This window comes from Lissotriton helveticus, chromosome 1_1 (genome assembly GCF_964261635.1).
Source record: "Lissotriton helveticus chromosome 1_1, aLisHel1.1, whole genome shotgun sequence".
Classification (NCBI taxonomy): domain Eukaryota; kingdom Metazoa; phylum Chordata; class Amphibia; order Caudata; family Salamandridae; genus Lissotriton; species Lissotriton helveticus.
The window spans coordinates 228,898,800-228,913,400 of NC_136057.1; the positions used below are offsets into that span (position 1 = coordinate 228,898,800).

The following is a 14,601-nucleotide window of genomic DNA, read 5'->3' on the forward strand; positions in this document are numbered from 1 at the left end:
AAGTTTTCCTGCTGCCTGCTACGTTGAAGGAGTTAATCTCCGCACTAATCATATGTGCTAGTTCCTGCTGCATATTCACTCTGCCTGCCTCCCTTCCTGTCTTACTGTACGGGGAGTGTGCCTTCCGTTGGTGAATTTTCCCAGAGGTCTCGCAGTGTTCTTTCTACATTTACTGTGAGTACTTTGTGCATTTTATCTGTTGTCTTTGCATTATAGCAGTTTAACTGTTGCCTTTCATTTTAAAATTGCCACTAGCGGTGCACTGTGCGCGCTCACTGTCTGTGTGCTTTCTTACCTGGCTCCTGCTCTCAGTCCAGTGGACCCTCTATGACGTTGTTTTTCCCTCCAGGCTGGTGTGGTCATCTTGGTGCACGGGAGCCATCCGGTGCGGCGTCAACAGTGCGTGCCGCCATCTTTTATTTTGAAAAAAGGGGGGGTTTGGGCCCTTGTGGGAAAGAGGGTAGGTTGGGCCCTTGAGAACTAAAAAAGAAGGGGGAATTTTACCTAAGCCTCTACTTTTATTTCAAACAATTAATGCTTCCATGGGGATAAATAAAACTTTATTACTTCATCCCGACACCTTATTTATGTCGTTTTATTTAATTGTCCAACATATTAGATAGTTAGCCAAAGAAAGAACATCATCAACTGAACGTATTGTCATACAATTAAAAATTCATAAATCATACAAAAATAGACATTTACAGTGAAACGCACAAAGAAATACTGAATATATTCAAATGTGAGAAAAACCAAATTAATACAGTTACCAAGGAACAAATTGTACACAAATGAATATATAATTATCCACAAACAGAAAAATCAATAAACAGTAAATTTTGGAATTCCTACGGGGTAAAAAAGCTATTAATTACACAATGAGTACCCCTACAGTCTGATCAATATCATATTTAATCCAAATTGATCAGGGGATGGATGCCGACGCGTTTCGAATCCCGCTATGTAAATCACAGGACTCTCATCAGGGCAGGATAAGTCGTATCCATACGAAACTGTTTATAACAAAAAAAGGAAGGAGGACGAATTTTTAACAATAGTTCCTCAATCCATTCATATTTAAATTCACTCCATACATATAGTATCAAGCAATGCAGCGTACCTTCTTTTTAGCCAAAATGGCGTTTGTCTTTGGAAAGTTGTCAAAGCTGTGGGTGTCGCTCTGCAACAGAGTAAGGTGTGTGTTAGGGACCCTCGGTCGGTGGCGAAGGAAAAACCTACACTCGAATAAAATGGATGATTTTACCTTTATAGCGTTCAATGAGCAGCATGTTGGATGGCCGTCATATTTTTCCAATAGGCTCCAAGTGCTGGTTTGTTTAAGATTTTATTTCTGAAAGAATGCAACACAAACCATGAGTGTATTTTTCTTTGTGGTTTGTAACGATTTAACGGCGCCCTGTGTCATAGCATAAAAGAATGCACTTACTCATAAGCAGGACCGGAGGGGGGCGGGAGTCAATGCCGCTGTTTGTCACATGCCTCGCGGTCGTATAATATGTAATTGGTAAAAGGGGGATTACTGTACACGATCGTCGTGCTTGCCAGTCAGTTATTCGGCAAGTATCTTATGGACATCTCACCTTGTCATTTTCTTCCGCTGCGGTTGTTTGAATTTCACTCACGGGACTGTTTAGTCAAGGGGGGGCGCGCATGCGCAGTTCTATTCACCGCCAGGAGATCGACATGTGACATGAATCTAGCCAATCAGGCAATGTTGGTGTTCGCAATGTACTCTGGAGATTGTAGTTTACCCTACACCAAAAATCCGTGTCCAACTTATGATGACAGGAGGGATTCACGAAAATCTAGAGCCTATTTACTTCGCTCATCGAGTTCAATCCTTTGTTTACACTATCGAATTTCATGATGTGATAAGTTTCTTTTTGCAACAGTGCGCTCTCAATACATGGTGATTGATATTTGGGATCAATCAATGTTAGAACTGTCCATTTGAAATCGTTTTCACTATCGTTTTTATTCATAAAGTGTTCGACCATCGGTGCAGAAAGAACCTTTTTCTTGATTCTTGAACGTGATTCTTACATTGATTGCTTGGCCAGTTTTGCCTATGTATACTCTGTTGCATGGACACACCACAGCGTAGACAACATTCTTAGTCTTACAGTTCGTGAACATGTTGTGTTTCCATTTGACGCCGTCATGGTCAAAAACATTTCCTTCCAGTGTCGTTGTACAAGACACGCAATTGCCACATTTGTGGTGCCCACAAATAGGTTTTAAATTCCACTGTGCTATCAGATCACTCTTTTGTTTAGGGATATAGCTATCCGCTCTTACAATTTGCTGACCTATGCTTGGATTTTTACGCATAGCGAAGATGGGTTTTTCAGGAGGATGTTCAAGAGTTTCCAACAAGTGCCAATTTTTCAGAATGATGCGTTTAAATTGATTAGTGTGTGAGCCAAAGGTTGTAACACAAACCAGTTTGTCTAACTCAGCCTTTTCTTTTACTTGAAGAAGATTTTCTCTTGGGGTGAATCTCGCCCATTTCTTCGAGTGTTTCAATAGTTTCCTAGGGTAACCTCTTTTCGCCATTTCCGCGCAAAATACTGTTGCATGAGATTCAAAATCTGCCACGTCTGTGCAGTTTCGCCTTATCCTCAAAAGTTGTCCGTAAGGAAGATTTTCTTTCAAGCACTGTGGGTGGGAGCTTCTGTAATGGAGAATGGTGTTTCTGTCCGTTTCTTTCTTGTATATGGTGGTTGTCAGCGTTTCAGCGCAGGTGCCTACTGTGACGTCAAGAAAGGTCATTTTACTTTTATGAGATGCCATTGAAAATTTGATGTCGTTGTGTCTGGAGTTTAACCAATCAAAGAAGTGATCAAGCTCAGTCTGGCTCCCCTGCCACAGGAGCCAGATGTCGTCAATGTATCTAAGCCATTGGTTTATGTTGCCTGAAAATGGATTATTGTTGTATATGAATCTCTCTTCATATTGTGCCATGTATAGCACTGCCATCTCCGGCGCATAGGGACAACCCATGGCCGTGCCTTTTATCTGAATAAAAAACTCATTTTCAAATTTGAAATAATTACTGCGCAATGTTATTTCTGCCAATTCTAAAATGAATGTAGTGGGCACCCTGTGAGGTCTATCTCGTTTCTCTAGGTATAGTTCCATCACCTGTAGGGCCTCGTCCTGAGGAATCTGAGTGTAAAGCGAGGCAACATCTAGTGTAACCATCACCTGGAGAAGCGTGGCTCAGTGGTTAGAGGCGGCAGACCCGGAAGCTGAGATCAGCCGTGGACCAGGGTTCGATTCCCCGCCTCGGCGGGTCTTGGGCTCAAAAATTCCACAGACTCGACAATTCTCGCTCCGGTGCCTACTCGACTCACAGGGTCACACTCTGCGACTCTGGGCAATAGCTTGCTTAATCTCCACTACGGCCCCTCGCGGCGGGATGCCTGGCTTTCACCTTGTGAATACCCTGCCGGGGTATCTCACAGGGGAATACCAGGACGGGTTCCCTAAGCAAGCGCCTTGAGACCCCTGGGTGATTCGTGCGCTATATAAATCGAAATACATTTACATTTACCTGTGTCTCTTCATTGAATTAACGCCCTTCTGTTTTTGTGATAAAATCAGTGGTGTCCCTGAGGTAGGACTTGACCTCCAGTATGAAGGGTTTCAAGAAGAAATCAATGTATTTTGAGACTGGCTCTAAAACAGAGTCGCAGCCAGAAACGATTGGCCTGCCTGGGGGTACCCGATCATTTTTATGAATTTTAGGCAAAAAATACAGGACAGGCGTCCTGTGCGATTTTTTATTTAGATATTCAAATTCTTTGGGGCCTAAGAATCCTTCATCAAGTCCACCCTTAGTTATTCTCGCAATTTTGTCTTGAATTGCATACACAGGGTCCTCCTTAACTGGCCTATACCAATCACGGTTGTTAACATGTGATTTGCCTTCATCAAGGTACATGGTGCGAGGCCATAACACTACTGCTCCACCCTTATCCGCCTGTTTTATTAAGATGGATGTATCAGCTTTCAGGTCGCGGATGGCAGATGTTAGGCCTTTACTGATGTTATTCTGCACAAACTTCTTTGTTTTTTCCAATTTAGTAAGTGATGATATGACCGCTTGTTCGAATGCGAGGATTTGTTTAGGTATGTTTTGCGAAGGGGTGAACTTGGATTTAACCCTGAGTCCAGTAATTTCCTGACTTGACGTCACCTCGGCACCTGCGAAAAAGGCCTTCAACCCTATTTTACGACAAAAGTTTAGTGACTCTAGTTTAAGTTTAGTGAAATACGTTCTCTTATTGGGGACAAACTTGAGGCCCAGGCTCAAGACCATTTCTTCATCTTTTGTTAGCCATCTTTTATTTGGCATCGTCCCTGAGCTTAATGCAGCTCCTAGTGTGATCAACACATTTCTTTTCTCCGTTGCATGACAATAAAGTTTATTTTACTGTCGTCTTGCAGCATATTCTTCACATCAGACTCCGCAGTTTTCCTTCTGGGTCTGCATGTTTCTTATGTTATTATCCATTTCTACGTCATTCATGAGGGAGACTCAAAGTCCTGCCTTAAAAGCAAATGTGATCTTGTATAAAGGTACTGTAATTTGTTGATTAACTGCTGTTTGTACATGCATCGTGTCGGAGTCAGACTTTCAACTTGGAGCCAGCGTTGTCTTCTTTATCCTGATTCTGAACTTTTGGTCTCTAGCTTAAGGTACCTGAATTTGAGACGAACTTCGGGTGAGGAATCGCTCACCGGCGAGATGTACCAGCTCTTTAAAATTGCTTTCTTTATGTTTCCAATGTTTTCCTTTGTGGTTTTACCATAATTTTGTAACATGTGTTTTACATGTTGTTATCAGTTAATTGTACTACATTCTTCTTAGCTTGAAAATGTATTCAATTTTACACATGCTTGGAATGTGTTCTTTGTGAACTACTGTGCTTGGTGCTTTTTTACTCTCTTAGTGAAGATGCACATCGTAATTAGTTGGTGAGATCTTACTTTACTTGCAAGTTCCGTATGGGAATTCTTCACTATAGGAGGTTTTATTTATAATAGCCTTTAGCTATGTGACTTTCCACAGCACCTACATTTTTCTTGCATGATATTTTACATTACAGTACTTTGTTGACAAGTTTAGTTAAATGAATTTTTCTGATTGAGGTATGCTTTATAATAGCCTCTGGCTATCTGACTTTCCCCCTGTGTAATTCTGTCTGTGTGGACTCATCACCTGAGTTTTCCCTCCATGATGCCTTATTTTACAATACTTTAATTACAAGAAATTTCCTCTAGTTGAGGCATGATTTATTATAGCTTTCTAGCTATGTGACTTCCACCCCTTTTCAATTTAATGTGTGTGGATTTGTAACCTACATGTTATTTATATATTAATGTATAGTATTTGTTTTACAAAGTTCCTGCGCTTGGGATCTTTTTCTGTGATTTTTTATTTATTTCTGTCAGGTTCTATTCTACCTTTGCGCAAACTGTATTGTACGTGGATTATATGGCATTTGAGTTTTTTTCCTCAAATGTCATTATTACAGATACTTCTAGCTGGTGTATTTTTCACCCTTCTTTATGTGTGTGTATCAGTTTCCTGTTTGGTTTCCTGTGTTGGGAGTACATTGAGCTTTACTGTTGTTGTTTGTACTCCTGATGGGTGCATTTACACCCTTCCTTTTGCTGTGTAGTGTAGGAGTTTCCTGATTGGTTTCTTTGTTGGGAGTACCTTTTGCCTTTCCTGGTTGTCCTTTACTTTTCATTTTGCCTTTTGCTGTTTATCATCTACATGCTTGTCTGGCCAATGGGTGTGTAGTGGTGTGGTCTGGATGTTTTGTCCTGTGTTTGTATTTCTGCTTGTGTTTGTATTGTTGCACGTATGGTGAGAATTAGGCTTTATTCTCACTTTTTCTTCTTCATTTAAATGTTTTTCATGCAATATGTTGTTCTCCTTCAGCCTTTAAAATGTAAAATGTGTATCTTTCAATGAAACCAGGGTTTGTATCCTGCATTTCCTTGTCATGTTTTGCTCTGAAAAAGGGGAAAATGTGTATCATGTCATTATTCACTTATCTTTCTATTTTCTTCTTCTTCCTTATAATAGTGTTTCATTTTAATTTCATTCTATGTATTGATTGGTCACTTTTCCATGAAACGCGTTGTGCTGTCTAGTTTACATTACGTTGTTGGCAGCATGTTCACATCAATGTTACTTATGCTAGTTCTACGCTTATTTCTGATTTGATCCCTTTGACCCTGATTTGTAAAGAGGGAAGATGTGTGGTATCTGGTTTCCAGTGCAATGCATCTTTCCTGCTTCCTTTCCCTTGCTGCTCAGCCAGTGAGGATGTGCTGTGGAACGTTGGTGTCCATGGTAAGGTAATGGAATGTTGGGATACCTGGTCGTGGAGTGTCAGTTGAGAGTATGGCCTGAGCAGCAAGGAAGCTGCCCCTGGTGGGGTTCAATCCTTTATGAACTTTGTGGATTAATGTCTGTTACCATCTACTACGGACCACCTAATAACTGCATCAATAAACCTTCTTCATTGATCTGCATCTCGGCTACTGGACTAATTTACCTTCATTACAACTGGCTCAGGGGAAACGAGGCTGCTACAAAGGCAAGTTCCTAATGCTAACGCCTTACATTCAAGATGGATACAATAGACTATTCTCTCACTGCAACGGATGTAGAATACACATATGACCTCAGTCTAAAAACACAAGCATTACTGCAATATGAACAAGAATATCCTCTACTGAATGAAATAAAGCCTCTAGATCGATCAGTATGAATACATTATTTACACTGACAAATCTGCTCAGCCGGCCATAGGAAGTAAACAGCAATACAGCGCAACATGTGCGATTGTAACGAGTCGTATGCAGGATGGCAATTTTCATTCTAGCATTACGAAGACACAGTCTTTGGGAGACTGCACAGCACACCTAGCATTCCTAAAAGCCTTAGTAGTGGCACTAATAAGTATGGATAGAGAATTCCCCACACTGACTGTGTTAGATTCTTTTTATTGTGTCCGGGCATACAATAAATTTCTTCACTACTGGGGTCAAAATGGGTTTAAACTCAAAAGGTGGCACAATTAAGCATAAAATGCTATGGGAAGTGGTAGCCGAGTTGAAAAACGAACTACCAAGAACTCACGTGATACACATGCTGAGTAATCAACGTTATGGCGTTCACGTTGAAGGGAATTCATTGGCTGATGAAGCTACGAAGGGGGCAGTACGAACTGCTGACCTAGCTGCAATCACTTGTTCAAAAACAAGAATAGAAAGACAGATAATGGTAGCTGTCATTGCTTCTCGCAAAAACAGCACAGCCTTACTGAAATGCTTTCCACTCAAATACTCCTACAAGTTAGATGCAAATAACATTCCGTATATTCAAATTCCAGGAGTGGGAGATAGAGTGATATCAAACATGGATCGCAGATTAGGCTTAATACTAGCAACACACAAGGGTTTAGGTTCTGCACAAGCAGAAATTACTGCAACAGTTTCATTATTGAAACAGCGAGATTGGTGGCCAGAATTAACTAAACAGACAAAGCATTTTGTCCTAAATTGCAACATCTGCCAGCAGATGATAGGTTTCACTGTGGTGTGTCCAGCGCATACACCTTTACTAATATCAGACAGACCACTCGCTTGTGTCTATTTGGACCACTGCGGCCCCCTACAATTGGATGGGGCTTACAAGTATATCTTGGTGGCAGTGGATTTATGATCTAGATCCCGATGGGTATGACCTCAGCACTTGGCTGATGCTTAAACTGTTATAAAAGATTTGCAAGTCTTTATAGGGACATACACAGTTGGCACTTTACAGTCTGACCTTGGCCCCTCGTTCAGCTCTAGGGCTTACAAGGAAGCCATGAAAGGTTTTGGTGTAGCATTGTGCTACTCGTCTCCGTACCATCCTGTTGGAAATTTGGTCGTGGAGAGGAAACACCGGGACTTAAAGCAATCTTTCACAGCAAGAGAATTAGGTTCAGGTGGTAGTTGGGTTGATCACTTAAACGGGGTACAACGAGCCCTTAATAACATGCCAAGACGTTCCCTATGAGGTGTCACTCTTTACAAGGTCCTATTTGGGACGAGCATGTGGGTATCTGATCTCGATTGTAATAGCACAGTGGCGGATGATAAACTGTTTGACATCAATACACATTTGGCTGTTTTACAGGATCTGAATGAATCCCGGGTGGGAAGCAGCCATCACATCGCATGCGTTACAATGCATCCGATTACAACGCAGTTGTTACTCCGATAGCGTTGTTACCATTCAGCACCATTACAATGCAAGTTGTTACAACGACTTGGTGTAGGGGGCTGGTGTAAACTAAGGAATAGTATAATTTACTATTCCAACACCTTCCCAGCTGTTTCTCATACTGGAGTTGGAATAGTAAATAATACTATTCTGTTGTATGGCGTTTTAGGACCCAAGTGAAATTTTCCCGATTCATGCCCTTATATAGGTACAATTCACATTGCCCTTATATAGGCATAGAAATCATACCCATATTTAGACATACCCCATGCAGTCCAAATACAGGCATGCCTACTTTCACCTGTATTAAAAAGTCACAACGATTTCTTGGAAAATCAGCTTAAGTAGTCAGGGACATCCCCTTGCTTGAATATTAATTTCTCCAAGAACTCATGGAGTTTTCAAAGAACCGAGATTCCCTTGGGGTTCTTTGCTGATGTTATTATGCCCGACTTTATGTCAAAACAGTCAACTTCAAGGTATAAATATGCCATCACTTGCCCTAGCAAACACACGGTGGTTTGGAGCAGTTCGACTATCTACTTGCCCGACGCAGCTCGCTACAGCAAGTGCTAAAGGAAGCTTACCCTTCAGCTGACGCACTGATCGAGAATCTCTCCTTTCTCTCGCTGAGAATCCAGCACCAGTGTTTCCAAGCTCCCCTTGCGGGGTGTTGGGAAATCGAGTCAGAGACAGAGAGACCAGACCTCCTTCATTCTACACTAAGGTATGGAGCTGATTAGACCCTAGGAGAAATCTTGGATAGATTCTTGGCAAAGAAACTAAACCTATGCTACACCACACTTACTTCTTCCCTCGTACTATACTTAGGTTAGGTATATTGGGGTAGGTGTATCTTAGAAGCACCAGTTGAGTATGTTTACCCATTGTTATTTATGTATGTATTCTTATGGCTTAGAAACCATACAATGCTTTAACAGTATTATTTCATAATACTGTTCATGCTGTACACATAATACTTTACAGCCTGTATTACAATTGTAGCAGTTCATTTCCTCTGCATAAGAAAGAAGACTGTTCAATAAAGATTTTATTGAAAACGCCCGTCTCTCTATTTCTCTGCAACTCTGTAGAAACCAAGCATGCACGATTGACTGGGGTAAAATATCTATCTATTGTTTCCACGACTCTGAAGATACGTTCATTCTTGGGGAAACAAAGTTGTCATGTTTATGCGGTTGTCAGAAAATAATTCCTTCTTGTGAATTCAAGAAAGTTTCTAGTGACCTCTGAGCTAGCTGTCACTCACAATTAAGTCTAATATATTCGATAGAGACCTAGTCGACCTAAGTCCTACGTCAATTCTATAGGATATATTATTCCAATGCGCGGAGCCTATTGGGAATATAGGAACTACACTACAATTACTAAGCCCAGAGCGCCCCCTACAGCAAGTCGTTGTAACGACTTGCATTGTAATGGTACTGCAATGTAACATTGCGGTCATTGTAACTATCCCATTGTAATCGCATGCGTTGCAAGGCATGTGATGAGATGGCTGTTTCCCATCCAGGATTCATTAAGATTCTGTAAAACAGCCAAACGTTGTAGAGGTCTAAATTCATCCCGGACACTACTAAGCAAAGTGCAAGTAAAATGCGTCGCCACTGGGGAAGCCAAATCAGTCACAGCTAGACTTGTCTGGATCCTAAATGTCGGCAATCTGGTCAGAGAAAAGATCAAGGACAAGAAAGAACTTGGGCCCTCATACAGAAAGCCTGTACCTGTCCTGGCTGTTGAAGAAACACGGTCAGTACTTCTTCCGCCTCTTGCCGGAAAAAAAGAAAAGGGATTTGTCTCCATTGATCTGATCAAACCACACTATGTGGTCGATACTGAATAGTAGGCCTTGTGGGCTCCTGGGTAGCCGATGCTCTCCTCTTGCTACCATACCACATGGAGGAGGAGTGTGGCTCACTGGTTAGAGGCGGCAGACCCGTAAGCAGAGAACGGCCCGGGACCAGGGTTCGATTCCCGACGCGGCAGGGTCGTGGACCAGGGTCAGCGGACTCGATAATTCTCACCTCGGTGCCTACTCTAGTCAGAGACCACACGCGGCAACTCTGGGCATCAGCTTGCCTCATCTTCACAACGGCCCCCCCAGACCGCCGGAGATGCTTGGTCGCACCTTAGAGATACCCATCTGGGACCATCTCTCAGGGTGAGCCAGGACGGGTTCCCCAGCGGTCGAAGCGTGGAGATACTCCTCCGGGAGTCGATTCCTAGCGCTATATAAACCCGCAATTAAATTAAATTAAATACAGGAAGTTCAGACAGAAAGACTCATAACATTTGAAGAGTCGCCAATACAAAATGCTTTGTTACTACAGTGAATATGTCTTTTCTAAACCAATGTCATTCAGTGAGGTCACTTGTACTCGTATTCTATCATACTCAATTGGGTATGAATGTATATGTCTGTGTATGAATATTATGGTGAATATAAGAGTTCATGTGGTGATTTCAAAGAAATGATTTTAAACAGGTTCATCTCAGAAAGTTATTTCATGCAAATGTCCAACCTGCTTAATTACCACACATAAATAATTGTCTTATTGAGCACCATAAGACACCATAATCAGATTTGAATTGTTTTTTTTCATGTCTGTGAAAGGATATAGAAAGACAACTAGTAGAAATCGTAGATCAACTGTGTAAACATACACAGAATTTAAAAAAAAAACAAGCAAGCAGCAACATCTCGTCCTTTTTAGCCTGAGCATTCAAGACCTCCAGTACATACTTTAGTATACACTTAACCTACAGGTCATGAACTTTGGAATACTCCTCAGTTCGTCACATTCCTATATTCCAACAAGCCTTATAAATATTGCATTTGAAGAAACTCTGACTATTTCTCGTGCTCTCTTTTCCTCTGCTAGGGATATCTCATTCAACTTAACGTGTTACAAGTTAATTATAGATTTACACATCAACTGACTTGGTTAATGTAGTGGTAGTCGATGCAGTGCATGCAATAATGTTTTTATGCAATAGATCTTTTATAATGATACCCATAGCTCGGGACATTCATTTGTTTTAGTCTCCATTAAACACTCTGCTTTTTGTTATTTTAATGGTAATATAAATATTTTGTGGCTGGAAAGATTACCCAACAGCATTTGTATCAATTTGAGAACATGCAGCCTGAAATTGTAGATTATCTAGCCTATCCTTTCTGTGTAGAAGGGGCATTAGGTGCTAGTGATAGAGATAACAAAAATCCTGTCATTGGACTATTCAATCACAAATTTAGGCAGCGGTCATTTTGACAATATGGTAATTGTACATTACCACCCAGCTTACCTTAAGTGCGTGGTAAAGATATCTGTTTTAAAAACATACATATTGTAAAAGCATGCTTGCTTAAAAATGCGTGTTAAAATCACAACGTGTTAAAAACGTCTTTGTAAAGGCTGTTTCCTATCAATTTTTTTTAAGTAGGACAATTTAAATGAGTAGAACAGAGTAGAACAATTGAAATGTGTAGCACATTGTACATGGTACATGGGATAAAAGAGGGAATCAATATTCAAGTAATATATCTATTGAACTATTTCATTATGTCTCTGAAAAGTAACATGCAATTAGGAGCACACCATTATGCAGAAAAGCATGGCAGCTAATCCTAGTCATAGCTTGGAAGTAGATGGCTTTACCCACTTATCCGCCATTTGCTAGCTATGCACAGGAAAGAAGAATACTGTGCAATGAAGCATAATTACAAATTGCAATGCAAGCACTGATGGCATTATGTAGTAGGTAATTATTCCAAGTGCCAAAAGGATTTTTTGATCATCTTGGGGAAGTTGTAACAGTTCTCATCACTGGTAGGATGTCTGGCACAATATCTTTCTTAGAGCTTCTTTCACCTCTTTGTTCCTCAGGCTGTATATCAGGGGATTTAGAGCAGGAACTACCACAGTGGGGATGACAGATACCATTTTGTATTGTTCTTCTGAAGAGCCTGAGTTGGGTGTCATCTCCATGAAGAAAGCAGTGCCGTAGAAGAGAAAGACACAGGTAAAGTGGGAGATGCATGTGGATGCAGCACGTTGTCTCCTTGCTGTGGTTGTCATCCGCAAGATGGTAGTGACAATATAGGAATAAGAGAGAATAATAACAGAAAGTGAACTTACCACGACAAATGCAGCGAATACAAAGCGCAGTGAATCATTAATTGAGATATCGTTGCAGGAAAGCCTCAGAAGCACAGGGTAGTCACAAGCATAGTGGTTCATGACATTGGGACCACAAAAATGTAACCGATATAAGCAACCTGCATGAATCAAAGAGTACAAAAACCCGCCTGCATATGACCCTGCAACCAAGCGTACACACAGATGTTCACTCATGGTCAGTGTGTAGAGCAGTGGACTACATATTGCTACATAGCGGTCAAACGCCATCACTGCCAGCAGGAAGAATTCAGTACAACCTATTCCTGCAAAGAAGAACAGTTGTGATACGCAACCATAAAAAGAGATCATTTTGTTTTTGTCAATGAGGTCAGCCAGCATCTTGGGGGCAAAAACAGATGCAAATGTAATATCCAAAAATGAAAGCTGGGTCAGAAAGAAGTACATAGGTGTGTGAAGATTAGAGCTGCACCAAACAATGAATAACATGCTGCCATTACCCAATAGTGTGAAGGTGTAAACTAAAAGGAACAGAAGGAAAAATATCCCTTGCAGTTGTGGATAGTTGGAGAATTCTAACAAGATAAACACAGTCACAGTGCTTTGGTTTCCTGCTTTCATGACTGTAGATGGTAAAAATTAACTGAGGAGGAGAAACACAGGAAAGACATTCATGAGCTGGGCAAACACAGATGTTTTAGAATGTCAACTTAAAATCAGCTTAAACAATATAAAATGGTGTATGAAATGGAAGGCCAGAAATTAAGAGTTCACATTTGAATTTACTAGAATACCGATAAACACATGGATCATTGGTAGCATTGCTTAAAGAAGGTACATAAGGCTTGGAGTAATGGATTTTTGTATCAACATTAAATTCAAAAGGCTAGATCATCACTTACAGACACACACACCCACACACACATACATGTACACAAATGCACAATTAAACACCCATATGTCTTTGTAGGGAATCATAGTCCCCCGTCTCACGCCTAAACGGGTCTCCGCCCCCTGGTTTACCGCAGCACTGTCGGCTAAGCGGCAGCAGTGCAAGGTAGCTGAAAGAGCTTGGCGGCTAAAATATGACGGGGAGGCTAAGGTGACTTTGAAGAACATGGTTAAGGAGTATCACCGAGGCATCCGCCTAGGTAAGAAAGTCTACCTAGCAGGGAGGATAGAAGCTGCCTCCAACTCCTGCAAGGAGATTTTCTCTATAGTTAGGGAATTTACATCGCCACGGATTAACATCGTTGAGGAGAGGCCCTCTGACTCGTGGGATGCGGATCTTGCTGGTTTTTTCACTAGCAAGATCCAACTTATACAGGCCTCCTTTCCGTCGATTATTCCCGAGGAGCGGACTGCCATGGGGGCCAATCGATCGCCCCCGGCTTTGCCAGGCCTCACACTGGGCGCATTTCCACCTATTTCGGCGCCCGTCTCCTTGGCACTTATGAGTAACTTGAAATCTGGCTCGCCCCTGGACCCTTGCCCTGCTAAGATTCTGGCGAAATTGGCTGAGGTGATTAATCCATTGGTTAATCCGCTGCTGAATCTCTCGCTGAGTCAGGGAGTGGGTCCGCAGGCTTGGAAGCAGGCAATGGTCATCCCGCTGCTTAAGAAGCCTGGTCTGGACCCTAAGGCCCTTGCTAACTATCGGCCTATCTCTCTGCTGCCGGCTCTTACGAAGGTTGTTGAGAAGCACGTGCAGACGGTGCTCTCCAATTTTCTAGAGTCGAATGAGATTCTGCACGCCACCCAGTCGGGTTTTCGCCCGGGTCTTAGCACGGAGACTGCGCTCCTCGAGGTCTCCGAAACAATCAAGGGGATCTTGGATTCAGGGGGCAAAGCCATGCTGGTAATGTTGGATTTGTCGGCGGCTTTTGACACCGTTCCCCATGACGGTCTTCTCACAAGACTCTATGAGATAAGACTTCGGGGAACGGTGTTCAGCTGGTTTTCTTCCTTTCTAGCTGGCCGCCGGCAAACGGTCTGGGCCTCACCAGATTCCGCCGTGATGCCGCCTTTGGGAGTCGGGGTCCCTCAGGGCTCTATTTTGAGCCCGACCCTCTTTAATATCTTCATGACCCCTTTGGCGGCGTTGGCGTAGTCGTTTGGGGCCCG

The 14,601-nt window shown here is 42.0% G+C and overlaps 1 protein-coding gene across 1 annotated transcript; it reads right to left on the reverse strand.

Annotated features, from left to right (window-relative positions):
* Positions 1-12,162: 12,162 nt before the first annotated feature.
* Positions 12,163-13,098, reverse strand: LOC144761068 (olfactory receptor 5A1-like). The gene has a single exon (XM_078646568.1). It carries the CDS (start codon positions 13,096-13,098, stop codon positions 12,163-12,165), a length of 936 nt encoding a protein of 311 aa, XP_078502694.1.
* Between the last annotated feature and the right edge of the window lie 1,503 nt (positions 13,099-14,601).